Source organism: Lonchura striata, chromosome 5 (genome assembly GCF_050655825.1).
Source record: "Lonchura striata isolate lonStrDom1 chromosome 5, ASM5065582v1, whole genome shotgun sequence".
Taxonomy (NCBI): domain Eukaryota; kingdom Metazoa; phylum Chordata; class Aves; order Passeriformes; family Estrildidae; genus Lonchura; species Lonchura striata.
In genome coordinates, this window is record NC_140707.1 from 6,547,305 (window position 1) to 6,574,606 (window position 27,302).

The following is a 27,302-nucleotide window of genomic DNA, read 5'->3' on the forward strand; positions in this document are numbered from 1 at the left end:
TTCCAGATGTGCCTTCAGGTCCAACATGTGCCTTGAGGTAAATTCCTCTGCCTAGTGAGTGTGCAGCTGAAGAGGCTATTACTGTTTTGGTAGCTTCCTACAAGCATAGCTCAAGCCATCTCATCTGCCCCTTCCAGCAGCAGCAGAAAGAGGTGTTGAGGTGTTTTGTCTCAAGCGCTGAACAGAACAGGATGCAGATTACACGCATCACCTTTTGAAGTCTCACATCCAGTCTGGGGTAGGGGGAGTGCTGCGTGGCTGTGAGACAAACTACATAAGAGAGCCTGAAACGCAAAAAAAGACTTCAGTTCCTTTCTTCTCTGCATCGGGGCCATGATGAGTTCCATGACCGGGCTGGGACGGCGGGCGGGGCTGGCCTGTGATGCGCTCTGGGCTCTGTGACAGCACAGGGGCCGTGTCACAATGGGGGCAACTATAAAAGGCCCCAGGCTGGTGCCGCTGCCCCAGTAGAGCCTCGGCAAGCGGTGAGTACACAGCAGAGGGGAGAGGGGGCTGGAGGAGGGCTGGGACAGGAGCGCCGGTCCCCGGGGCTGCCCCGTCTCCAGGGCCCAGCGCCGGGCACAGCGCCTTGCTGGGGGCGCGGGGCGCGTGGGGCAGCGGTGCAGCCTTGCCAGCTGCCGGGGGCCCTTTCCTTCCTGCCACCACATCCCTGCCGCTCCTGCCCCTCACTGTCTCCATTCCGGCCCCACTGAGCCCCTCCTGTGTGTCCTCCTGCAGACCATGGCTTTACTGTCACTGCTGTTTGTGCTTGTGCAAAGCCTGATCCAGTACCCCCAGCCAGCTGGGGATGGGCTGGATGAGGCCACGCGCCAGAGAATGCGGGAGCGTCAGGAGCTGCTGGAGCGTGAGATGGCCCGGCTGATGCAGGAGCTGGAGCAGGGGCCCCTGCAGCAGCAGGATGAGGGCTGGGGAGCCATGCTCTTTGGTGCCCTGCAGCAGTGGCCATTCTGGGTTCTTGCTGGCATCCTGCTCCTCTTGGGCCTGTGGCTGGGCTGCAGGAGAAGGAGCTGTGAGGCCAGCAGCAGCAGCAAGGACCAGAGCTCCCGCAAGACCTTGGGAGATGAGAGAATAACTGAACAGGAAGAAGACACCGCTGATCCAGAGGAAGGTGAAGAAGACAGAGATATGACTCTGGAGGCAGAAAACAGCGGCACTGAAGATGACAGAGAAGGCAGTCCTGTGGCTGCAGATGATGGCAACAAGGATGATGCCACTGAAGACAATTATGATGTGAAGATGAAGGAGGACAGCGATGTCAACAGTGGCAATTATGATGTGAAGGAAGACAGCGATGTCGACAATGGCTATCACTTAAAGAAAGAAGGACAGAGTGATGGGGATATGCCAGGAGACACTACCACTGAAGGAAATGAAGAAGAACCTGGCAATGTTGCTGGAAATAAAGAAGATCTAGAGAGGCAAATGAAGAAAAAACCAAGGATGTACAGGTGGACCAAGACAAGGACACTGGAAAGGAAGAAGGAGAAGGAAATGAAGAAAAAAACAATAGTGTTACTATAAAGGCAGGCAAAAACACTGATGTAAATGAAGGTGAAGACAATGTAGATGGAACAGAAGAATACATGGATGTGAAGGTGCAGGAAAGCAGACGTGCCAATGACCAAAGAAGTAAAGACTGGACTGGGCAGGAAGATAGCAATCAATGTGGGAATGAAATTGCCCATAGTGGTTTTCCTGCACCTGAGGAAGTAAATAAGGATGTGATAGCAGAAGATGGCAATGATAGAAACAAGGATGAATAACAGGCTGATGTGAATGTGGAGGGAAACAAGAATAATGATAGACAAGAAGAGGAACAAGGTAATGTGGCTGCCAGTGAAAAAGGTGGCAGTGATGGTGGCAGGGAAGAAAATGCCAGTGGTGGAATTGAAAACAGAGAAGACACCCAAGATGCTGGGAATGAGAAGGACATCCTTTTAATGGATGGTATAGAGTGGCCTGTGGAGGACCTGGAGAGAGGCTGCTCAGTGACAGCTGAGCTGATGGAGAGCTTCATGCGTGTCTTTGTGTACAGCGTGAGCAATAGCTTTGATCCGGTGCCTCGAGTAGCCATTGGGGTGGGCAGTGCCTTTGAGGGCTGGAGCCCCCATGAGTGGGATGGGGTGTACCGTGTGCTGGTCCCACTGAATCCCCCGCCAGGGCACACCTTCCACCTAGAGCCAAGCAGTGCAGGGCAGACGGCAGCAAGGACCTTCAGCGTCCGTGTGGAGCTGGTGTGCACGTGTGAGAGCGAGCAGCTGGGCGAGAAGCTGTTGTGCCTCCTGCACCACTCGCAGGAGGAGCTGCGGCGGAAGCAGCAGCGCAGCCTCCTGGAGACACTCTGCACCGGCTCCTACCTGTATGTGGAGAAAACCTCCCGCTGGTTCTTCCAGATGGTGAGATGCTCGTGGCTGCATGTGCCTCAGTCATACTCATGGCACTTGGTGTTTCAGCCCTGCAGCCGGTCCTGCCAATTCCAGCTGAGCAGAGGCAAGAGGACCCTGTCGGTGGAGATGCTTTTTTGGGTGTGCCAAGAGGACTATGACATCTTTGTGGTCAACCAGCCCTTAGAGGCCCAGAAAGGAAACTCCGGTAACCTTGTGAGCAGTCAGCCCACCAAGGCCAACATCCTCACAAGAACAGCATGGCCTGAGACATTCGCTGTGGCGGAGGCAAAATTCTTCCAGCACATTGCCAGGCAGATACCATGTAAGAGGTTGCACCTGAAATACCTGCAGCTCTTCACCTGCATGCTGAGCGGCACAGGTTTTTCCAACTCTAACTGGAAGACTCTGGTCATGCATGTGTTAAACATCTTACCGCCCGTCTACTGGTGCAGGAAGGAATTTCCACTGCGGCTGTGGGACATCATGGCATACATGCAGCTCTGCCTGAAATGGAAACACCTGGACCATTTTGTTCTAGGCAACGAGAAGCTTCCTGCAGAGATCAGCTTGCCGCCAGCAATGCAAAAGGTTGAGCCACTCACCTCTTTGAGTACCTGGCCCGAGATCCGGATGCCCACAGAAAGGCAATGGAGGCTTATGCTCAGCTGCACTTTCACCTCTGGATGATGCTCTCCAACACTGAGAAGAATTCCCTGCACAAAGCTCTGATGGAGAAGTTCGCAGCTGATTGCTGTGACGTCGACTCTTTGTGATTGTTGTATTTGTCCGTGGCAATCCTGAAGCTGCTTTCCTGCTCCTGTGAAAGGAAGATGGTGCAGCACATGGTTTCGTTGTGCAGACACTTCCATGAGTGGCCTTGCCCTTCACCTTCCATTTGCAACAGTGCTGTTGCCTAAGTCAAGGAGGCAGAAACTGGCTCCACCTGCACATCCTTGCAGAAGAACAACAGTGAAGCTGATGGAGGTTGCTTGGAATACCTCGAAGACAGCAACCTAGCCTATTAGGGACTTAATGTAGTTATTTAGTGAGTTGTAGTTTTAATTAGACTTGTTTCTTAGCATTCATTCCAGAGGCCCTTTAGTGTTGGCAGTATATAACTATTTTGCAAAGCTACCCTTAGTGTAGAGAAATAGAGTTTAGACTAGATTAGTTTAAACCCTTAGTTTAGAGAATTACCCTTAGTTTAGAGAATTCCCCCAGTTGCTTGTCTGCTTTTAAACAATACTTGAATATCTATGTTTGAGAAACTAATAAAAGAAGTTAAGTTTTTCAAATTGCCTGAAATGCGTCATTCTTTGTACGTAACCCTCTATATCTTTGAGAATGTCCTTCCTATACCTCTATCTGAAATAAAGACTCTTTGCAAACAGAGATGTTGGATATATTAAGTATGCTGTCTCTTGAGCATTTCCATAGAAATGCTTGAAGTTTGAAGTGAAAATGCCCTGAAATGCCTGAAATTTTGCAGCAGAGTAGTCTTGAATTTTTTTAGCAATCTTTGGAAAGATTGCTGAAGTTTTCTTTACACAGTCACTTTTACAACTCCTAGGGAACAATTTAGTCCTAAAAGATTGAGCTACCCTTCAGTAATAGCTGCCCTTCAGCAATATCTACATATATATGTGTGAAGAAATAATAAAAGAAGAAAAATTTCTCAAATTGCCTGAAATCTGTCCTTCTTTTTATTTGACCCACCATTTATAGCAGAAAACAAAACAGGTCCTGATAGAGGCAGCTAATTAAAGGAAGAAGAAGCTTCAACTTCTGAGTAAAAAAACTACAAATGAACACAGTGATAGTTACAGCATGGTCACACTGTCTAGGTGTGCTCTAACCCTTGAGCTGTAGTGCAGCAAATTTGAGTAAAGTAGCAGTGTCTTCCAAAAAACAATCTATTTTCCCTCCATATCCAAACTAAAGCTGTCAATGTACCTGCCATTAAAGCAGTTAGTCACTTACATGGGGCTGCAGGGTAAAACATTGCTTGATCTGCTCAAGTCCCCCAACTTTTTCTGTGGCATTTAAATCCTGAGAAGATATAAATAACCTATCTTTATCAATTTGGCTGATATTTAGCTTTGAGCAGCATACTAATTCATAGTAAGGAGCAAAGTGCAAGAAAAAACAATACAAACAGTAGAAATGAAAATAATATGCAGGAAAAGAAAGGCCAGTCATGAAGCAGGTGAGAGCAGCCACCCCACAGTTTCCTAAAGCCCACAAAGATTTGCTCTAGGTGGCCAATCAAGCTTTTTGGTTATTTGGCATATCTCAATTCTTCCTTGCTTCAGGTACTCTGTACTTCTCACCTCCTTCCACCAAGGCAGAAATAGGCTGTAATAAGTACTGCAACCCAAATCCTCTCAGTCCCCAAGTATTAGTGAATTACTATCCAAAATAAAAAGGCTGCTTTAACCCCCAGCTTGCTCAATGACAGTGCCTTCAGTCTAAGGAGCAAGGTACACCCAGGAGGATTCACAGCAATGACACAAGGTTCAAATGTCGTCATGGGCAGTCAATCTTCGCTTTGTGCTCTGTGAAGCATGGCCAGTGGGCAGCGATTTAATCTCTTGAGTCACCCCTGGTTAAAAGTGCACTGGTTTCCTCTTCTTTCTTTGCCTTTCAAGGTCTTCCAAGCCAGAAGCAAGGCAGAAGCTCACAGAAATCTTGAGGTAAGAAGCAGTGTCCTTCCAAGGATTCTGACCTTGCTATGGCTCACATACGAAGCAAATCAGCCCTGCAAAATAGGACTTCTCTGCATTTTCCATGTGGATCAGAATATTCGAAAATAACTGGAAAGCTTGCTCTTTCAGAGTCATGCAGGGCTTAGGCAATTTTTTCCATTAATGTATATTGACACTACTTACCATTTCATTATCTGTTCTCCTTGTAAAATAAGTTGTGTAGCTCTGAATTTGATTTCTACTGCTTATGCTTATTATGGCAGCATGGTTATGTCACAGTGTTTCCAAGAGAAGAGATAATTGTAGAGAAAAATTTATGAGAACAATAGAAACTTCTAGGATGGACAAGCTCTCAGGCTCTGTTTCTTCAGTTCTGGAAATATTTATTATGATTACAGTGCATTAAAGACACAGAATTGTATGAGTATAGGGGAAAATACCCATAAGTACTTTTGTCACCATCTTTAAAAAGCCATTTAAAGTCATCACCATTCAACTCAAATTCTTTAAAATACTGGTTTACATATTTTAATTGTTGCTGGCAAGGAAAGTTTAGTGCTCATGATTTTTCTGTAAGGCTGCATCCTGACCACAGCTCATATAATCAATTTTCAGGCTCCTCATAATGTTTTCCTGAAGTATCCAAAGAAAAGAAATGCACCTCATACAGAAATGATGTGAAATACAATCTGACATCAAAATGACCTGAGGTACTGTTGTTCCCTAGAAATGAAATAAAATTTAAAACAACATAAAATACTTAAAGTATAGAAATGTTTCTGTATCTGGCAGGGCAAAGTAGCACAACCATCCCAGGAGGCTTGTTCTCATTTTCATTATCACTACTGTATAGTCCACACTTCAGAAAAAATAGCTCTGTAAATTTTGGTTTTGTAGTTTTTAGCTTTAAACAATTCCAGAAAAATTGGGGGACAAAGTGGGGAGTGTTTATTTTTTATTCAGTCTTTTCAGTGGTTATTTTTTTCAGTCCATTATCCTACTGTGGCTACATTATGTTCTTATGCTCAAATTTCCAGATTTGACTACATGTATTTAAAAACAACAGCAGAGGATTTTTTTATTAAAAGCATTAAAAACAACCACTTGAACCATGAGCCATTTTACCCAGCTCTGATACTGAATTTCTTTCCTTTGTCAGCTCTATACATATGTCAGAGATTGAGGATTTTTCTTTTTATGCACAAACTCTGTACAGTAATTGCATCTTCTATGGAACATCAAATCTTTTAGCAAAAAGACCATCGTACTGAAGGAATACTTGGTTATATAACTGGGAGATATAATCCAGAATAAGTGCTTGGCCCATGCAATAGTGACTGATATCTCAACATGTCAGAGTAAATGATGGAATTTAATTGTTAAACTTTTTCAACATGGAAAAAAATACCACTGACAGTGATTGCTGTTGGTTTGATCTGTATCTTGGCAAACCCCCAGATTTTTAGTCAAGCAAAAACAAGAACAAAAAATTTAGTTTCCCCTGCAAATATTTAAGGATTTTTATTGCTCACAGAATACTGGAAAGTGACAACAAAAAAAAAGAGAGAAAAAGAAAAAAAGTGAGAGACACCTGCTTCTGTTGGTGACTCCTGCTTGCAAGTTTGTTACTCACACCATTGGAGGCAGGAGAGAATGAGCACCTGTCCCCAGGCTGAGGAACTTGTATGGCACTGCACAGTCCCTATCTCTGCACAGTGAGAAGGATGGCTGGGGCTGAAAAAAGCCCCATTCTATCTTTTTGAGGAAGAAAGGAAGGCAGCTGCAATAGTTTTAGGAGTGGGTGACAGCTGAAAGTATGTCTTGTGAAGATGCTCTTTGATGAATGTACAGCATACGTGGAGGAAAAATAAGAGTTTGCCAAGTGCAGACATCTTCTATTCTCTTATAGCTAAAGCTGCTTTGATCTCAACCTGACAAGCGATGTGTATATTATACCACTGAAACCACTTTAGTCTTTTCAACTCAATAAACAAATAGCCCAGGGACCTAAATGCGGGATGACCACGCTCCAGCACGGTGTGGGTGGAGGGAGGCAGAGATCTCTGAAGGTTGCTCTTGGGGAAAGAGGTTTATTGGGGGTGCAGGAAGGTCCGAGCCTCGTGCTCTCAGGCGTAGCATGTGGACGGGTTTAAGAGGGCAGGGGAGGGGAGAGACAAAAGGAGGGTTTAGGAGAGGAGAAGCTCCAGGGGGGGAGGGAGAGGTTCTAAGAGGGGAGGAAGTTCTAAGAGAGGGGAGAGGTTCCAAGAGCGGGAAGAGGTTCCAAGTGGCCGCATGGCTTCTCGGAGCCCCCTTATCAGGGGCTCCTAGGTGGGCTGGGATAAGGCATGGGCCAATGGGGTTACAGACACTGATGTTTTAGGGGCAGGTACAGAGGTGCGGGATGAGCCACACATCTTCTGGGGGGTGAGATGTGAAGAGAGCCTGACAGAGGAATGGTTGTACAACAGGGGACATGATACTGTAAAATTAATCCAAATAGGGAGGGTTACGTGACTGCTGCAAAGTTTGCATGACCCTGAAGAGTAGATGGTGTGCAGAAAGCAGGATATTGAAACTGCTTGGTATGTAGAAATAGATAGAGAACAAAGGGGTACTAAGCTGTTCTAACTGCAAGGCCAGCTGGACAGGCGAGTATCGATCACAAAGATACTTTTAAGATAATAGTACAAGTCACGTAGCAACCAATCATGAGCTTGGCTTTTGCAATATGTATGAGCTAATTAACGAACATATATAAACTGTGTAATCTGTTACAATAAACTGAGACTTGATGATCATGATATCATGAGTCTTGTCTCCCGCGGCATCCCTCCAACAGCTGGCTCCCGAAAGCAAGGACCTGATCCGAACCTAAGGCGAGAGAGGTGCTGCGTTGGGGTTTGGGTCCTGCGGCTGGAAGGATGGCGAAAATAAAGAGAAGAGGCGAAACGCTCTGCTCCGCGCCCTGAGTGACCGTAGAAGCGGGCTCAGCCGATACGTGCTGCCGAAGCCTGAAGGAGCCAGCAACGGTACCGACGTAATCATGGAAAGGCAAGCAGCATATGATTTATTTAGTGCTTCTCTTAGAAAAAGGCAGATTAGGGGGATTGACTTAGATAAGAATCTCCCTTCGCTATTGCATCATGCTGAGTCTTACGGCTTTTTCATTAACGCCCATAGTGTTCATGAACTTTCTGAATGGAGAAGATATGGGGATAAGTTGTGGGAGTTAGTGTTAGATGAGGATAAACCGGGCAAGAAAATGAGTAAACTTTGGAGAGTGGTTGATAACGAATTGTTAATGTGTCAGGCAGAAAAGAGGGCGGTGGAAGTGATACGGACAGCTCTGGAGAAAAATAAGGAATGTGAACCCTCGCTTCTCTCCAGTGAGCCAAAGACTCCGGTTCTCACAAATTTTCCCATTCCCATCTCTGCTTCTGAAATGCCTGTACCTCCCATAGACACTAGTAGCATTGAGGTGCTGGAAATTGAGATCCAAATTGCTTTATGGCAACGGGACTGGGATCCCAAATTCACTTTTTGTGAACGGGAATCAGGTAGAACGGAGCAGGCGCGGGGCCAGACAGAGCGGGGCCGGCCAGCACCGAGCCGGAGGCGAGCCCGGGGCGGAGCGGACATCAGCCGAGAGACGGAAGGCTCCTTGCTGCCGAGCAACAGCGCAAGGGGGGAGAGGGGCGTTCCTGGGGGCTCAGCCGCGCTGGAGCCGGAGCAGGCGGGGCGCGGCCGTGGCGGGGGTGTCTCTTCTCCCATCCACAAGGTGACACAACAAGGACGGGAGCGAGGCGGCGCCGCCCCTCATCGCCCCGCAGCGCCCAGCAATGGCGGCGGAGATGGCGGCACAGTCCTGGTTGCCATGGCAGCGACAACGCCGAGAGCAGCAGCGCCGCCGATGGCGGGATCGCAACACTACAGCAAAAATTTCAACAGCATCTTCCCAATTTCTTACAAGAGTCAGAGACGTAATGAAAAAGTACAGCAGTACCGAGTGTTTTCCAAGATACCAAGAAGGATGAACATTATGTCAATCAATGTTATTTCAAATATGATATGGATAAAAATCACTGTATAAAGATAGAAATGTTAGTAATGATTTAATTACCAAAAATGTCTCTGAAAACAAAGAGTTGAGAAAATGTCATCTGATGGAATTTTAGTATTAAGTTTGTAATCTCTGTCTTTGGGTTTTTATAGATAATAATATAAGTAATAGTGATTTTTAAGTTTTATAGATAATACGATAAATAGTGATTGTTAAGTTTTTGTAAGTAATGATAAGTAGTGATTGTTACTAATGTTATATGAGTGCTTTAAAAGGATTGTCTTAAACTATTTTAAACATTTCTTGTTAATAGGTTGATCATAAAATGTGAGTTCTCTGATTTTTCTGATAAGAATTAGTATTAAGGTATTAAGGTGTTGTTATAGTATTTACAGTCAGTTTTCATATGTTTTATTGTCTCTTTAGGTGATTGATTACAAGATGTTTTTTCAGGATCCTGTCTTTTTGATTTTTTAACTACTCATGTGTTTTCTTTATCCAATCTTTTATGCAGCTGCAATTCATCTTCCTTTAAAAATTCATTGTCCAAATTTTAGTTCAAGATTTCAGACTTCAAATTTTCAGATTTCTGAAGAAAGGGTTTGTTGTATTTAGAGAATTTTTGTCTTGAAAGAGATTTTAGACAGGTTCAATTATTTGATAGTTTGATAAAGTTTTAATAATAAGGTTTTTTACTTGTAACTGTTATTTCTAGGACTTTTGTTTTATAATGTGTTAAAACATATCCTCCAATTAGAGTTTGAGCTCTGGCCAAGCTCTGGCTCTACGTGGATGGTGTAATTGACCCAGGTGTTTTCTGCATCAAAAAGTATTCAAGTCCTTTTGGCTTGACAATTTGACCATGTAGGGCAGCTGAGCCTCAAAGGGAGTTTTGGAGAGACATGATCCGGACATGTTTTATCCAAATCTCTGTTGTTTTAAGGTTTATCAGCTGCTGCAGACTCTGGGATGACAATTTGATAGTGTAGCACTTGGTAACTGTGATTTTATATGTAATATTAATTGTGTATTATCTAATTGATTTTTATTTGTTGTTAGTTTCTTTACTATATGCATTGTTTTGTTCTTGATGTTTTTTCATGTTTATTATAAAGATGTTGATATTTCCATTTCTTCATGCAAATTTTAGGAAACAGAATTGAGAGAGGACCCTCCAGTCCCTGTGGGGAGTGTTGAGTTTGTTTGTGTTTTAGCAGGTGCAGAATCTAGATAGATTTCAGTGAAGAATGTTAAACTTATCAATTTCAAGAGAACACTAATCTCTCCACAAGTAAATCAGAGGATGCACAGCAAAAGTGGATTGTGCAAAGATTTGTGTTTCACCCACAGAAGATTGTAGACTTCGGGTTTTTTCATAAGTGTGTTTTTAATTATGTTATAGACTTTTTTGCTAAGTTTTAATGAGTTTTAGTAATGCCTGTGATTTTTCTGTTCATTTTACCATTGCTTTTCAATGGCAAAAGAAAAAGAGGAACAATCAATTAGATAATCAAAAACATAGCATTAAGTTTATCATAAATATAGTTTGTATTTAGAATTAAGTTTGTTCCTTTCATGTTAAACAGAACAATCAAAAACATGAGAAATATGAAGTGGGGTGCACTTCTGTAATACTAACCTCATTTTTCACCCCACGAGTTGCTTCAGTGCAAGCTCTCACACAATTGAAAATCCTAGCCTACTGGACAAAAAAGTAAATTAGTATTCCATCTAAAATGTTGAGTGAGCTTGCCACAAATATAAGTAATATCTGTCATGCAGTTCTGCAAAACAGAGCAGCTGCCACTAATTTACTTCTTCTAGCCCAAGGTCATAGTTGTGAAGAATTTGAAGGAATGTGCTGTATGAACTTATCTGATCACTCTACATCCATCCATAAGCAAATACGAAAATTGACCGAGCTAACTCAACAGTTAAAGGTAGAGGATAGATTAGGTTTAAAAAGATAGCTAAAAGGATTGGGGATCGGACCATAGTTAAGAGACATTATCAAATACAGCATAATAGTTCTAAGCATAATTGTGATGCTTTTGCTTGTTTTGCCCTGTGTGTTTACTTGCTTGCAAGGCTTGATGCAGCAGCTTTTGCAGAAAATGCTGAATGCACACCTTCTTGTCCAAAAGGAAAACGGGGGAGATGAAGAGAGCCTGACAGAGGAATGGTTGAACGACAAGGGACATGATACTGTAAAATTAATCCAAATAGGGAGGGCTACGTGACTGCTGCAAAGTTCGCATGGCCCTGAAGAATAGATGATGTGCAGAAAGCAGGATATTGAAACTGCTTGGTATGTAGAAATAGATAGAGAAGAACAAAGAAGTACTAAGCTGTTCTAACTGCAAGGCCAGCTGGACAGGCATGTATCGATCATAAAGATACTTTTAAGATAATAGTACAAGTCACATAGCAACCAATCATGAGCTTGGCTTTTGCAATATGTATGAGCTAATTAACGAACATATATAAACTGTGTAATCTGTTACAATAAACTGAGACTTGATGATCATGATATCATGAGTCTTGTCTCCCGCGGCATCCCTCCAACACTCCTCCTCCTCGTCCTCCTCATCCTTATCGTCCTCCTTCTCCTCGTCCTCCTCGTCCTCGTCCTCCTCCTCCTCGTCCTCGTCCTCGTCCTCATCCTCATCCTCGCCCTCCTCCTCGTCCTCGTCCTCGTCCTCCTCCTCCTTGTCCTCTCCATATCCTCATTTCATCCTCTTTATCCTCCTATTCCTCCTCCTCCTCGTCTTCCTCGTCCTCCTCCTCCTTGTCCTCCTCATCCTCCTTGTCCTCCTCCTCATCCTCCTCCTCCTTATCCTCCGCATCCTTATCCTCCTCATCCTCCTCATCGTCCTCCTCATCCTCATTCTCCTCCTTCTCCTCCTCCTCATCTTCCTCCTCTTCCTCCTCCTCGTCCTCCCCATCCTGTTCACCCTCATCCTCCTCGTCCTTCTCCTGGTCCTCCTCATCCTTGTCCTCCTCCTCTTTATTCTCCTCCTTGTCCTCCTCCTCCTCCTGTTCATCTTCCTTCTCCTCCTCCTCGTGCTCCTCCTCATCCTCCTTGTCCTCTGCATCTTCATCCCTTTCCTCATCCTCATCCTTCTCCTCCTCGTCCTTGTACTCATCCTTCTTCTCCTCCTCCTCCTCCTCCTCATCCTCCTTGTCCTTGTCCTCTCTCTTCCTCCTCCTATTCCTCCTCTTTATGCATCTCTGCCTCCTCCTCTTCCTTGTCCTCCTCCTCCTCCTCATCTTCCTTGTGCTTGCCCTAGTCCTTGTCGTCTTCCTCCTCCTCCTCGTCCTCCTCCTCATGCTCCTCCTCGTCCTCCTCCTCGTCTTCCTCATCCTCCTCGTCCTCGTCCTCCTCCTCCTCGTCCTCGTGCTCCTCCTCGTCCTCGTCCCCGTCCTCCTCCTCCTTCTCCTCCTCGTCCTCCTCGTCCTCCTCCTCCTCCTCGTCCTCCTCCTCCTCGTCCTCCTCCTCCTCCTCCTTCTCCTCCTCGTCCTCCTCGTCCTCCTCCTCCTCCTCGTCCTCCTCCTCCTCCTCGTCCTCGTCCTCCTCCTCCTTGTCCTTTCCAAATCCTCATTCTCATCCTCTTTATTCTCCTATTCCTCCTCCTCCTCCTCGTCTTCCTCGTCCTCCTCCTCCTTGTCCTCCTTGTCCTCCTCGTCTTCCTTGTCCTCCTCATCCTCGTCATTTTCCCCATCCTTGTCCTCCTCCTCATCCTCCTCCTCCTTATCCTCCGCATCCTTATCCTCCTCATCCTCCTCATTGTCCTCCTCATCCTCATTCTCCTCCTTCTCCTCCTCCTCATCTTCCTCCTCTTCCTCCTCCTCGTCCTCCCCATCCTGCTCATTCTCATCCTCCTCGTCCTTCTCATCCTGGTCTTCCTCATCCTTCTCCTCCTCGTCCTCCTCCTCCTCGTCCTCCTTCTCCTCTGCATCTTCATCCTTTTCCTCATCCTTCTCCTTTTCATCCTCATCCTCATCCTTCTTCTCCTCCTCCTCCTCCTCGCTGCCCTCCTCCTCCTCCTCCTCATCATTCTCCTTGTCCTTGTCCTCTCTCTTCCTCCTCCTATTCCTCCTCTTCATGCTTCTCTGCTTCCTCCTCGTCATTGTCCTCCTCCTCCTCCTCATCTTCCTTGTGCTTGCCCTAGTCCTTGTTGTCCTCCTCCTCCTCCTCTTCCTCCTCCTGCTCATCCTCTTTCTCCTCCCCATTCTCATCCTCTTTGTCATTGTCCTCCTCCTCCTCCTCCTCATCCTCATTCTCCTCTTCCTCCTCGTTCTCCTCCTCCTCCTCATCATCCTCCTCGTCCTCCTCCTCGTCCTTCTCGTCCTCCTCGTCCTCCTCCTCGTCCTCCTCATCCTCCTCCTCATCCTCCTCCTCGACCTCCTCCTCCTCCTCCTCCTCCTCCTCCTCCTCCTCTTCTTCCTCCTCGTCCTTCCCCTCCTGCTCATCCTCATCCTCCTCGTCCTTCTCCTCCTGGTCCTCCTCATCCTTGTCCTCCTCCTCTTTATTCTCCTCCTTGTCCTCCTCCTCCTCCTGTTCATTTTCCTTCTCCTCCTCCTCCTCCTCCCCCTCCTCGTCCTCCTTGTCCGCTGCATCTTCATCCTTTTCCTCATCCTCATCCTTTTCCTCCTCGTCCTCATCCTTCTTCTCCTCCTCCTCCTCCTCCTCGTTGTCCTCCTCCTTCTCATCCTCATCATCCTCCCTGTCCTTGTCCTCTCTCTTTCTCTTGCTATTCCTCCTCTTCATGCTTCTCTGCCTCCTTCTCTTCCTTATCCTCCTCTTCCTCCTCATCTTCCTTGTGCTTGTCCTAGTCCTTGTTCTTCCTCCTTTTCCTCCTCTTCCTCCTCCTGCTCCTCCTCATTCTCTTCCCCCTCCTCATCCTCCTTGTCATTGTCCTCCTCCTGTCCTCTTCCTCATCCTCATTCTCCTCTTCCTCCTCGTTCTCCTCCTCCTCCTCCTCCTCCTCCTCATCCTCCTTGTCCTCGTTCTCTCTCTTCCTCCTCCTATTCCTCCTCCTCATCTTCCACCTCCTCTTCGTCGTCGTCGTTGTCGTCGTCGTCATCGTCATTGTCTTCCTCGTCCTCCTCTTCGTCCTCGTCCTCGTCCTCTTCCTCCTCCTCCTCCTCCTCGACCTCCTCGTCCTCCTTGTCCTCTGCATCTTCATCCTTTTCCTCGTCTTCATCCTTCTCCTCCTCGTCCTCGTCCTCATCCTTCTTCTCACCCTCCTCCTCCTCGTTGTCCTCCTCCTCCTCATCCTCATCATCCTCCTTGTCCTTGTCTGAAGAGAGCTAGGCAGAAGAATGGTTATACAACAGGGGACATGATGCTGTAAAATTAATCCAAATAGGGAGGGCTACGTGACTGCTGCAAAGTTCGCATGACCCTGAAGAGCAGATGGTGTGCAGAAAGCAGGATATTGAAACTGCTTGGTATGTAGAAATAGATAGAGAAGAACAAAGAAGTGCTAAACTGTTCTAACTGCAAGGCCAGCTGGACAGGCAAGTATAATTCACAAAGATACTTTTAAGATAGTAGTACAAGTCACATAGCAACCAATCATGAGCTCGGCTTTTGCAATATGTATGAGCTAATTAACGAACATATATAAACTGTGTAATCTGTCACAATAAACTGAGACTTGATCATGATAGCATGAGTCTTGTCTCCCGCGGCACCCTCCAACAATGCACAATGAGAAAAAAAATACACATATGATCAGAATAGCAACTGAGTTTTTCAAAGGACAAGACACTCATTGATGTTCCAGCAGCCAAACCTGTTCAAATACTCTCCTCAGGGCTTCCTTGTGATGAGAGGTGACCACCAGAGGCCAAGGCCAGCCAGAGCTCTCTGTCCTGTCAGATTTTGGGTGGGATTACCCTTGCATATAGGCAATTTTTCAGGAGGAGCATCCATTTTGGCCATGGGCACCTGGAAAGATGGATGGTTTTTTTCCATGGGAAGGAAAGCACAGAGCCCCAGTGTTCCAGGTGCTGATGAGTGGCAGCCCTCAACATTCTAAGATCAGCTGGACCTGTCAGGTGGCCCCTGGGAGGCCAAGCCAGCCAGATATGTTCCATGTTCCCTTGGTTTCATGGCGCTCTGCAGTGTCCCAATGTTTTGCTTCCTTCTGAAGTGTGGCCCCTTCCTTCCATGAGGCCCCCAGGGTGACAATGGCCCTTGGGTTCCACAAGGTCCCACAGTGTCACAATGGTCTCACAGAAAGGAAACCACAGAGCCCCTGGGTTTCAGGATCTGATGAACTCTGCACTCCCCCGAGGCCAAGGCCAGGCAGACCTGTCTGTCATGGCAGCTTTTGTGCAGGAGCAATCTTTGACTATAGGACTTCTGGAGGTGGAATCCCAATTTCGGCCATGGAAACCTGGCTGAAAGAAGGAGATGGATGAAGGATGAAGAAGGATGGTTGTTTTCATAGGAAGGAAAGGGCAGAGCCCCAATGTTGCAGGACAGAACAGGGAGATCACCAGAGGCCAAGGCAAGCCAGAGCAGTCTGTCCTGACAGCTTTTGTCTGGGAGAAACCCTTGCATATAAGGAATTTTGGAGGAAAAGTGTCAGTTTTGGCCATGGTTGCCTGTGTAGGAGGGATGGTTCTTTTCCACAGGAAGAAAAGCACAGAGCCTCAGTGTTTGAAGGCAGGTGAAAGCCAGCTCTCAGGAAGACAAGGTCAAACAGACTTGTTGGTAATGGCAGTTTTTGTTTAGGAGCAATCCCTGGATATTGGGAATTTAGAAGGGGGAATCCCATTTTGGCCATGAATGCTTGATTGAGAAGGGCAGTTCTTTTCCATTGGAAGGAAAGCCCAGAGCCCCAGGGCTCTGTTTCAGGGGTACATGAGAAGAAACCCTCGACATGCCAAGGGCAGTTGGACAAGTCAGGCCAAGCCAACCAGACCTGTGACCTGTTCCCTTGGATGCATGGGGCCCTGCAGTGTCACACCGGCCCCTTGTTTCCATGGGGCCCTGCAGTGTCACACTGGTGGTGTCATATTGGATCCTTGGTTCCATGAGGCCCAGATGTGTCACGCTGGCCTCTTGTTTCCATGGGGCTCCATAGTGTCACAATGGTCCCTTGCTTCCATGAGGCCTTGCAGGGTCACAGGGGTCTCCTTGGTGCCACAGGGTCACAATGGACCCTTGGTTCCATGGGCACTCACAGTGTCAGAAGGGTCTCCTTGGCTCCATGGGGCCCTGCAGAGCCCCTTGGTTCAACGAGGCCTCAAAGTGTCAGAATGGCCTCTAGGATTCCAATGGGCCCCACAATATCACAATGGACCTTTGGTTCCGTGGGGTCCCACACTGTTCCATGAATCCTTAGTTCCATGGGCCCTGTAGCTCCTTGGTTCCATGGTGCCACTCAGTGTGACAGCTGCCCCTTGGCCTGCCAACACTCCATAGCGTCACAATGGCCCCTCGGTTCAATGGGGCCTTGTGGTGTCACAATGGCTCAGTGAGGCCTTTAGTGTCACAAGAGTGTCCCTGATTCCATGAGTGTTGGAGCCCTGGATGCTGAGAATGTTAAACTTGCTGTGCTGAAAGGCACAGACTTGCAAGAGAAAACTGCATTTGACCTGAGGCTGTGGAGAAGGCTTCCAAAATTGATTAATAGCACTGGGGTTACGGGTGCGTAGTTGATTACAGGTGTATACTACCACAGGGTGGAAAACTTAGAGTTTAGGAGTTTAGAACACAGTAATAAATATGAAGCAATATGGAGGTTTTAGGGTGGAGACAGGTTCTTCTCATTTACCGTCTTCTTACCTCCTTCTTCATGGGTTTGGGTGATATTTTGTGATTGGACAGAAAAGTCCACATTGCTGGCTTCGAGGGATCAGTTATTAGGTTAAAAGGGAAAATAATTTAGGTGCAATTTCTTGGTTGGATAGTTTTAAAGACCTTGTAACAAGAGATATTTGGCAATTTTGTGACTTGCTAATGAAAGACTGCAGAACTCACAGTTGTGAGGCTGCAGCACTGATAAGAAACAAGAAGCACCTGAGTCTGAACACGAACTATCCTCTCAAGTACCTTCAATGCTGACCACGACACAGGTAGAAAAAACAAGCAGAGCACCCACACCTAAGGCCTGGCAGTGTGACAACAGACCATTGGTTTCACTGAGCCCCACAGTGTCACGATGGTCCCCTTGGCCCCATGAGGCTCTGAAGTGCCACAGAGGCCCTTTGGTTTCACAAGGCCTCAAAATGTAGAAATGCTCTCCATGGTTCCATGAGGCCCTGCTGGGTCACAATGGACCCTTGGATCCATGATGCCCCAGAGTGACACAATGGTGACACAATGGTTCCATTGGACCCTTCATCCCATGGAGACCCACAGTGTTCACGGCAGTCCCCTTGGTTCCATGAGGCCCTGCCATGCTCTCATGGCCCCTTGGTTCCAGTGGGTCCCAAAGTGTCAGAACAGTCTCCATTGTTCCATGAGGCCCCACAAAGTCACTGTGCTCCCCTTGGTTCCACAGGGCCCCACAGTGTCAAAATGGACTCTTGGCTCCATGAGGTGCCACGCTGTGTCACAATGGCTCATGGTTCCATGAGGCCACACAGTTTAACAATGGTCCCTTGGTTCCATGAGGCCTCGCTGTGTCACAATGGACTTGGGGTTCCATGAGCTTTCCTACTGCTAAAAACAGTCTCCCTGGTTCCACAGTGTCACCATGGTCCTGTTGTTCCATGAGTTTGCACAGAGTCACAGCTGACTCCTGGGTTCTGTGAGGCCCCATGGCCACCAAATCTCTGAAATATCAGAACAAGACTCCTTAACACTAATTTGCTATTTAAGAGGGGATCATTTACTCAGACCTTGGGTCTAGTGAGGGATAACTCCTAACCTTATGTGGACATGTAACTCTACCAGTGTGTTGCTTATACACAGTCACTAAATGTGTATTACAATTTACCCATTTCCATAAAACCCACCCCAAGTTCCCAGGTTCAGTCCTTGCTTTTTCTATCACTGCATTCTTGAGCCAGATGTCTTCTACACTTCCAACTGTCCTTGGTGGAAAAGCAGCTCCTGCATGCCTTGTTCCCGTGTTAAAAGTTCCCAGGCACGGTAAAAATGGAATTAACCCTTTTGGTATCAGCCCAAGGCTTTGTGTGGCCAGGCAGGGGCAGCAGGAGGCAGAGCTGCCAGCAAAGGAAGGGCCAGCGAGGTGGGGCAGCCGGGGGTGACGACAGCCTGCAGGGACAGAGGCGCAGGGCAGGGACACCGTGGGACAGCCTGGGCTGCAGAGGGCTCAGGGATGTGCAGCAGCTGCAAGGCCCTGACAGAGCCAACCTGTGCAGCCCTTTGGCCATGGCTGCTGGCCCTGGGCCTGAGGCCACGAGGGGACAAGTGACCCTTGCAGCCCTGGGGCCTCAGTGCCTCCTTGTCCTGCTCAGCAGCCTGGCAGGGGCCGCCCCATGGTCCTGCCCTTGGCACTGCACATCCCCACATGCCAGTGCCCATCCCGGGAAGAGCCCTGAGCAATGAGGGAGGGACAGGATCTGCCTTGCCAGGGGCTGGGGCTCAGGCCTGGGCCCTTTGCATTCCTGAAACACATCCAGGTTTGCTCAGCACCAGAGACACCTTCCCCTTGCTTGTCCCCAGCTGTCATCAGTGCCTCCAGTGTTCTGCTGTACCTGGAACCTGGGGACACTTTCTCAGTCGTGTCCCTCAGTGGGACCCATTAAAACTTCAAGAAACTTTGGAGTTTTAATTTAACTTTGAGTTCTTGAGAAGTTTTTTGAAGACACTCTCAGGGACTGAGTCTGATGTAAACAACACCAAAGCTCTGAGAGGGTCATTAAAGTTTTCCTATTCCTATTGTGGAGAAAGATTCCTATTCCAGTTGTGGAGAAAGATTTCAATGTGCTTGTATGAAATACACATTCCTGTTTTAAAGGGTGTATTTTATTACATTTCTCTTTAGATCAGAGGCGACTGCAGCATTCTGTGAGTGATATTGACCCAGGGTCTCCCCTCAGGAGCTCTGGCCTGCTCAGAGAAGCTGTGCCCTGAGCTCTGGCCCAGCATGGACAACCTTGCTCCACATTGCCCCAGCCCATCCTGTCTGTCCTCACTCACCTGGGACCTGCTGTGCCTGCAGAGCTGGCTGCACCCAGCCTAAGAGGGGCTTTCCCTTGCTTGTCCCCATCTGTCATCAGTGCCTGCAGTGTTCTGCTGTACCTGTAACCTGGGGACACTTTCTCATACATGCCCCTCACAGGGATCTCTTCAAAGTTCAAGAAACTTCAATGTTTCAATGTAACTGAGATCTTGACGGTTTTGTGACATCACTGAGGCAATTGTGACATGACAAACCTGGCTGTGATGTCACAGAATAGGTTGAGGCCATAGAGGCCTCTGCCATCATAGAGGGTGGCTCTGTGGCATCAGAGAGAGGGTTGTGACATCACCAGTTGGCTGTGTAACATCATAGAGCAGGTTGTGACAGCACAGAACAGACTGTGACTTCACAGGGTGACTTTGTGACATCACAGTCTTCTGTGATATCAGAGCACTGCTGTATGGCATCACAGGGTGACATCATAGAGTAGGCTCTGTGACATCACAGGGGCTGTGTGAGGTCATTGGGGAGGTCACTCTGCCCCAGTCCCCTCCCAGTTCCCACAGAGAAGTCCAACGCTGCTCGTGCACAGCGGGGTCCCCTGTCCCCCTGGGTCCCCCCGCCCCTGGTGCTGCAGCCTCCCCCAGAGGATGTTCCACGAGATCGACCCCAGAGCCTGACACGGGGACGGGGACCGGGGCTGTGGGGGTGGGACAGGGGGACAGGGACCCCCCGGCAGTGTCCCCGTGTCCCCCAGGGCCAGAGCCTGGGCCAGGGCTCCTTCACCCTGTGACCAATGAGGGGTTGAGAGTGCTGAGAAAATCCCCAGCAAAAACCAGATTTAATATTAAAGTGACAGCAGCACAAAGTTCCTTGGCAAGAGTCACTCTGCTCCTGACTGGACACTTCAGGCACAGCAAGGAAACAAAGCAACCACAAAACCAAACAAAATCCAGGCAATCAAACCAGAAATTAACTGAGAATTGTGTGTGTGTGTGTGTGTGTGTGTGTGTGTGTGTGTGTGTGTGTGTGTGTGTCTGTGTGTGTGTGTGTGTCTGTGTGTGTGTGTGTGACAAAAGGGCATTGAGAGCAAGGATAAAAGGAATATGGCCTAAAAGCTTAACAGAGCTGCAACATAACAGGACTTAACTTACATTTAATCCTTAAATGATAGTTTCACAGTCACAATTTAGCGAAAGAGAAGGGCTTAACAGTATTTAACCTAACTTATAACCTACAACTTAGCAATTTAACAGAGGAATAACATTTAACAGTATTTAACTCAGCCTATAACTTATATTAAACATAATAACTTAGCAAAACAACAACACCTAGAATAATTTAACTTCACTTAGACCTCATAATTTAACCTCACTTACAGGCCTGACTGGCGCAGCTATCCAAGGCACTCAGAGCCCTCATGGAGCAGCATTTCCCCAGCACAGGCACTCCTGTGTGCACACAGACACAGAGAGTCAGTGCAAGGCACCTGTGAGAAATTCCCCTGAGCAAAGGGAAATGCTCCCTGGGGATGCTTTGGCATCTCCCCAGCAGGGAAGGGTTGAGCCTGGAGGAGTGGGGGGATCGGCCCAGGCTCCCTCGTTGTTGGGGATCCCCAAGTGCAGCAAACGGGAGAGTTCCCGGCTCGGAGAGGCCCCACTCAGAGGGAGTCGCTGGCCCAGGAGAGCTCCAAGGGCTCCTTTTGGATCGCTGTTTGTAGGGCCCCAAGAGAGGGGCTGCAGTCCCAGCCATGTTTCATCCTGGCCGCACTTGGCATCAGCAGCTTTCTTTGGCAGGGTGAGAACAGGGATGTTGTGCCCCCGAGGGAACACAAACAGTTCCCAGGGCTGCTCCTAAAGCAGCCAGGAGCTGGCTGGGCAGCAGCAGTGCCTGGAGCAGAGCGTGTTTGTGCTGAGCTCCAGAGGAGCTGAGCCCAGGGGCTGCTGGCCAAGGCCGAGGCCAGCGAGCATTTCTCATCTGGCAGGGCGGCCTGAGAAGGGGAGGGGGGAATGCACCAGCACAGGAACCATGGAACCAAGGGACCATTGTGACACTGTGGGGCCTGTGAGACCAAGGGGCCATTGTGACACTGTGTGGCCTGTGAGACCAAGGGACTATTGTGACACTGTGAGACTAAGGGGCCATTGTGACTCTGTGGGGCCTGTGGGACCAAGGGACCATTGTGACACTGTGCAGCACCATGGAATGTCGGGATCATTGTGACACTGAGAGGCCCCATCAAACCAAGGGTCCATTGTGACACCACGGGGCCCCATGGAACTGTGGAGACCATTATGACTCTTTGGGGAGCCATGGGACCAAGGGGCCATTGTGACACGGACAGACCCCAGGGAGCCAAAGGTCTGTTGTGACATTGGAAGGTCTCATGGAATCATGGAGACACCATTAAGAGACTTCACAGCCTCATGGAACCAAGGGGCCGTTGTGACACTCTGGAACACCATGGAACCAAGGACAGCATTGTGACACTGAGGGGACTCATGGGATCATGGAGACCATTGTGACACTATGAAGCCCCATGGAATAAGGAAAGCATTGTGACACTGTGATGTGGCTGCAACTCTCTGGTCACAGAGCTGCAGGCACAACTTTCCCAGGCATCATCCTGGGGAAGGCTGTGAGAAGATCAGAGAAAAGAAAGAGAAACAATTCTTATCTTCACTTGATGCACCTGCTGTTGTGAACATGTGGAATGTGTTACAGAGATTTGTTTACCAAAAGGTGATTTCTTAATTGGCCAGTAATGCTGTTGTTTGCATTCAAGGACCAATCTGGTCTGAGTGCATCGGACTGTCTGTAAGCACGATGAGTTTTTCTGAATAAGTATAGTATAGTATAGTATAGTATAGTATAGTATAGTATAGTATAGTATAGTATAGTATAGTACAGTATAATATAGTATAGTATAGTATAGTATAATATAATAAAGCAATTGATCAGCTTTCTGGAATCATGGAGTCAATGCTAATTATCACCACGATGGGGATATTATGCTACAATACTGTGAGGCCTCATGGCACCAGTGAGACCATTGTGACCCTGGGAGTCCCCACAGAACCAAGGGGACCATTGGGACACTGTGGGGCCTCGTGAAATCAAGAGGCTTTTGTGGCACTGCAGGGCTGCAGGGAACCAAAGGTTCATTGTGACACTGCAGGGCCTCGTGTCATCAGTGTTCCATTGTGACCCTGTGGAGCCAAAGGAAACCATTGTGACACCACAAATCCCCAGGGCCCAAAGATCCATTGTGACATTGTGGGCCTCATGGAACAGAGGAGTCACGTGCCATTGTGTGGCCTCAAGGAACCATGGAGACCATTGTCACACTTGAGGGTCCCATGGAACCAAAGGTCCATGGTGACAGTGCAGGGCCTCGTGTCATCAGTGCTCCATTGTGACACTGTGAAACCAAAGACCATTGTGACATCGCAAACCCCCAGGGTCCAAAGGTCCATTGTGACATTGCGGCCTCATGGAACAGAAGAGTCACGTGTCATTGTGGGGCCTGGGGAACCACGGAGACCCCTGGGACACTGCAGGGCCCCAAGGAACCAAGGGAACACGGAGCAGGTCTGGCTGGTTTGGCTTCCAGGGGCTGCCTAAAAGCTGATCTTGGCATTTTGAGGGTCTCTTCTCATCTGCTATTGAAGCACGGGGGCTCGGGGCTTTCCTTCCAATGGAAAAGAACTCTCCTTCTCCTCCAGGCACCCATGGCCAGAATTCAGATTTCATCTCTATTTCCTTATATGCAAGGAATTGTTCCCATGGGAATATTGCCAGGATATATCTGGCTGGCAGTCATTTCATAAAGGTCACTGCTTATCTGTCCATGAAAGACTGGGGAAGGCTGCATGCTTTCCCTCCTGTGGGAAAGATCTGTCCTGCTCCTCCAGGTGCCCATGGGCAAAATTTGGATTCTGTCTCCAAAATTCCCTATATCCAAAGGCTGCCTCCAGACAAAATCTGCCAATCCTGCCAAGTCTGGATGGCCTTAGCCTAATGAGGCTCTCACCTGACTTCCTATGCACTGGGGCTCTGTGCTTATGCTTTCCTTCCTGTGGAAAAGAACTGTCCTTCTCCTGCAGGTGGTCATGGCCAGAATTGGGATTTCACATCCAACTGCTGCTTGTGACAGACTGGAAGAGATTTTTGGCTGGAAAAATTTCATGTATGAGGGAAGAAAGGGCAGGTCCAGCCCTGTCCTGCCCTGGAACCCCAGCACTGCCCTGCCCTGGAACCCCAATCCCCCCAGAGCCTCTATCCCAGCCCAGCAGTGTCTGCCAGTCCCTGGCACAGCACAGGCAATGCTCCACAGTCACCTCTGCAGCCCCAGCCCAGCTCCTGAGTGACCAAATGACCCCAAGTCCCACCTGGGGGAAGAGCCCAGGAAGACCAAGGGGTATTTAAGGCTGACCACAAGGCAAGCACACATCTTGACCCTACCTCCTCTTGGAATTTCCACCTGAACACCACTGGAATCCAGGAGTTGGTAGCTGTGTGTGTGCCTCTCTAAATCTTTTTTGTCTTTCTCTCTTTCTGTTTTCTTGTTCTACTTCCATCCACTTGCAAATTTTGATTAACTTCAAATTGAACAAGTTTAGTGTTTGTGAAGTTAAATGGGCCAAGATAATGCTTTGAGCAGTGTTTTTTGTTGATTGAATGCTGTATTAAAATTTTTGTCAAAGTTTATCTGATTTTCTAAAGCTCCCAGCAAAGCCTGTTTTGTTGTTTAGAGCTCCCAAGGATCTCTTGTTGGTATTTCTCGAGGGAGTCCAATTCAGAGGACACAAATATTTGTAATTCCTTCTGAATGTCTCCATGAGAGAGTTTTTTAGTGGATGGGGGTCAGGGCTTGTGTGTCCTGCTTGGCACAGCCCAGGCAGGGCTTTCACAGCCCCATCCCACACTCCATTTCCCAGCTGGAGCCACTGGTGCCTCTGAGTTCTGCTGCCCCAGCCCCAGGGACACTCTCCTTGTCTGCCCATTCCCCCAGGGTCTCTGGGCAGGGATGGCCTCAGTGGGGGCTGCTGACATCCTCAGCAACTTGGAGGCTGCTGCTGAATTTTACTGCTCCAGAGTCTTCTTCAGCCTTCAGCTCTTCAGTGCAGGAATTCAGTGCGCCAGGGCTCATTAACATTCAGAACACCTTAACAAGCCAAACCTCTGGGAATAATTTGATTTAAGCTTTCAAATCCTTTGTGGTTGATTAGGCAGATTCCATTAGTGTAGTTGAAATGAATGAGTTTTATTTACACATGGAGTGAGAAACCATTTTTTAGGTCCCGTTTTGATTGTTTTAGTTAATACATTGTTATGTGCAAACTCCAGTTGACATTGAATCCAAGTACCTCCTCATGCAGTTTGAATAGATATGAAAATCAAGACCCTTTGTGGCTGACAATCCATCAGACTCTGTCCCTACCCCCACCCCACCATTTCCCCCATCCAAGCCCTGGCACTCAGAGCAGCCTTGTGCAAATCTGAGCTCCCTCCAGCCCAGGCTGCACCTGCAGGTTTCAGCTCCTTGGCTCCCACTCCCACCTGCTTTCCTTGGAGAAGGAGCTGACCCAGACAGGATGTTCATTTATTGCCAGCCAGAAATGCCAAGGGAAGGCACAGCTCCATCAAATGCAAAAGTCATTCCTCTGCTGGCTATTAAATCCACTTTGCACAGCAGACAGCGGAAGTCATTCCTCTGCTGGATATTAAATCCACTTTGCACAGCAGACAGTCTCAGAGCAATGTAAAACACCTTCTGTGCCCAGCACAGATCCCAAGGTCCCCCCAAACCCTCCCTGCCCCGATTCTGCCCAGATTTGCTCTTTGCACACATGAGTCACAGGTTGAAGTCAGGAGCTGCCTCCATGCCCAGAGGGAGGAAAAGAGGGAAAGTGGATGAAGAGCTCTCCTGTGCAGAGACAAGGTCCAAGTGCAGCCCCTGCAGTGGGAACCACAACTCATCAGGTTTGTGTCCTTTGGGCTCAGGGACTGGTGACACTCAGAGGCACAGAAAAGTTTTTGGCCAACAAACAGGAGTTGTACATTTGAACAGTTTAATCAGCATCACAGCTCTTCCCTCAGCTATTTGTGATATCCCAGCAGCATATGACATATTCCCCATGCCTAAGCGATTTCTGTACAGGAATGGTTTTTGATAAAGACATAAGAAAATATAAGTCTGTGATGGATATGAGACCAATTAAGATGCTCTCTAATTTGATATTTATTTGAACTTCAGAAACATTGGGCAATTTCCTGCAGCTCAAATGACTGTAGAGAAGCTTCAGGAGGAAAGCTGCAGGAGGAGCAATGGGAAGGACATAGTCCTACCTTGTGAAGTGATGTCGTTAGATACGGCCATTTCAACAGGAGAGCTGGAAACACCTCAACGAAGAGGGAGAGGAAAGAATAAAGAGAATATTGGTGACACAAGATGGAGGAAATATCAGTATTTCTTCTAGTTATGCCATCATTACACATCCAGGAAATTCCTCTTCCTGGTAGGAAAGGTTTGTCATTTCTTAAAAATACTCAAATGACCCAGAAAATAAAAACGTGTTTCTATATTATGAAATGTACAAGTACTAATACCTGTGCCCCTTTCCAGGCAGATATCAGCTGTGTGCCCATGAACAGGCAGTGCCACTTGTGCCCTGAGGTGCCGAGCTGGGACTGGATCTCTCCGAGAGGAGCTGAGGGAGAGCAGAGCACCTTGCAAGCTGCAGGTCCCTGCCAGCCCCGCAGGGCTCCTGTGCCATCAACATCTGCTCTGCTCCAGTCTGGAACAGGGCCCAGCACGGTGCCTGGACCATCAGAGAGCTGAGGTGTGTGCTGGAATTCCATGCCCTCCCCATGGCACAGCAGCCCTGCATTTCCCTGCTCTAGCCTTGGTCTCCAGCACAGCCATGGAGGCTCTTTGGGCTCCTGAGTGTTCCTGCAGCCCCCAAGGGCAGCTGAGCTCTGCCTTGGGCACAGGCAGCCCTGGCCAGCGCAGGCCATGCTCAGCAATTCCTTGTCTGTGCCCGGCCTTGCTGCCAGCCCCGGCAGCGGCTGCGTGGCCCCTCTGTGGCCCTGTACTGGCCCAGCCATGCTGCCACAGCCCCTGTGCAGCCCAGCCCAGGACAGGAGCATTGCGGCTGGGAACGGCCCCTGTGCCGTGGGGCCCTGGGCAGCCTTGGGGCTCTGTGCCCCATGGCCTCCCTGCTGGGCAGCCTCTGCCAGCTCCTGCCGAGCCCGTGGCACCTGTGGGGCTGCACAGACAGCCCTGCCCGGGCTCTGCCGGCCTCGGGGCCAGCAGAGAGGCGGCCAGGGCTGGCCATGGCCGGGAACAGGCCCTGAGCCCCGCAGGAGGATGGAGCTGGGCCACAGCCAAACTCAGCCCAGGGCAGAGCTGGGCTCAGCAGCCAGGGCTGCCCAGGGCTGGCACAGACAGAGGCTGGCGCTGACAAATGTCCTGGGCCCCTCCCTGCTCTGTCCGTGCCCCAGGGGCACAGAGCAGCCTCCTCTCTCGGGCTCTTGCCTGTTTTCAATGCCTGCCCAGGCGCTGGCCCTGCCCCACAAGGCCTGGGCTGAGTCCTGCCCCTGCCCGCTCAGCCAGGCTGAGATGGACACTGATGGTTTCTGTGCCAGGCTCTCCCAGCCCAGCCCAGCTCCCTGCCAGCTCTGCCAGCTGCCCTGAGCTCTGGGCAGCACCAAGGGCCTCTCCCCAGCACAGCCCAGCCGGCTCTGGCCCCACAGCTCTGCTCAGCCCAGGCTGCTCTGGGCACTGCCCCACGGCCTCAGCCCCTGCCAAGGGCACAGCAGCAGCTGCAGCTCAGCCAGGACTCAGCCCCACCATGGGGGAAGGGGCTTGGCCAAGGCCAAAGGAGCTCCCTGGCTGCCCTGCTCCCCTCTGCCTGAGGTGCTGAGAGCTCTGCAGCCCCTGCTGCCATCCCATCTGCCCAGGCCAGCACAAGAGCCCCGGCCCTGGGGCCCTCCAGAGCTGCTCCTGCTCCAG

The 27,302-nt window shown here is 48.8% G+C and overlaps 2 protein-coding genes across 2 annotated transcripts in view; both read left to right on the plus strand.

Moving 5' to 3' along the window:
- Window positions 1-27,302, plus strand: part of LOC146767190 (uncharacterized) — a 162,658-nt gene that overhangs the window by 28,215 nt on the left and 107,141 nt on the right. The gene's annotated exons all lie outside the window — the stretch shown is intronic.
- Window positions 625-1,542, plus strand: LOC144246427 (uncharacterized). The gene has a single exon (XM_085581200.1). It carries the CDS (start codon window positions 742-744, stop codon window positions 1,540-1,542), a length of 801 nt encoding a protein of 266 aa, XP_085437326.1. The 5' UTR covers window positions 625-741.

Excerpts from the sequence above, each read along its gene's own strand:
- LOC144246427 (XM_085581200.1), top strand. The coding sequence starts at position 742 with ATGGCTTTACTGTCACTGCTGTTTGTGCTTGTGCAAAGCCTGATCCAG.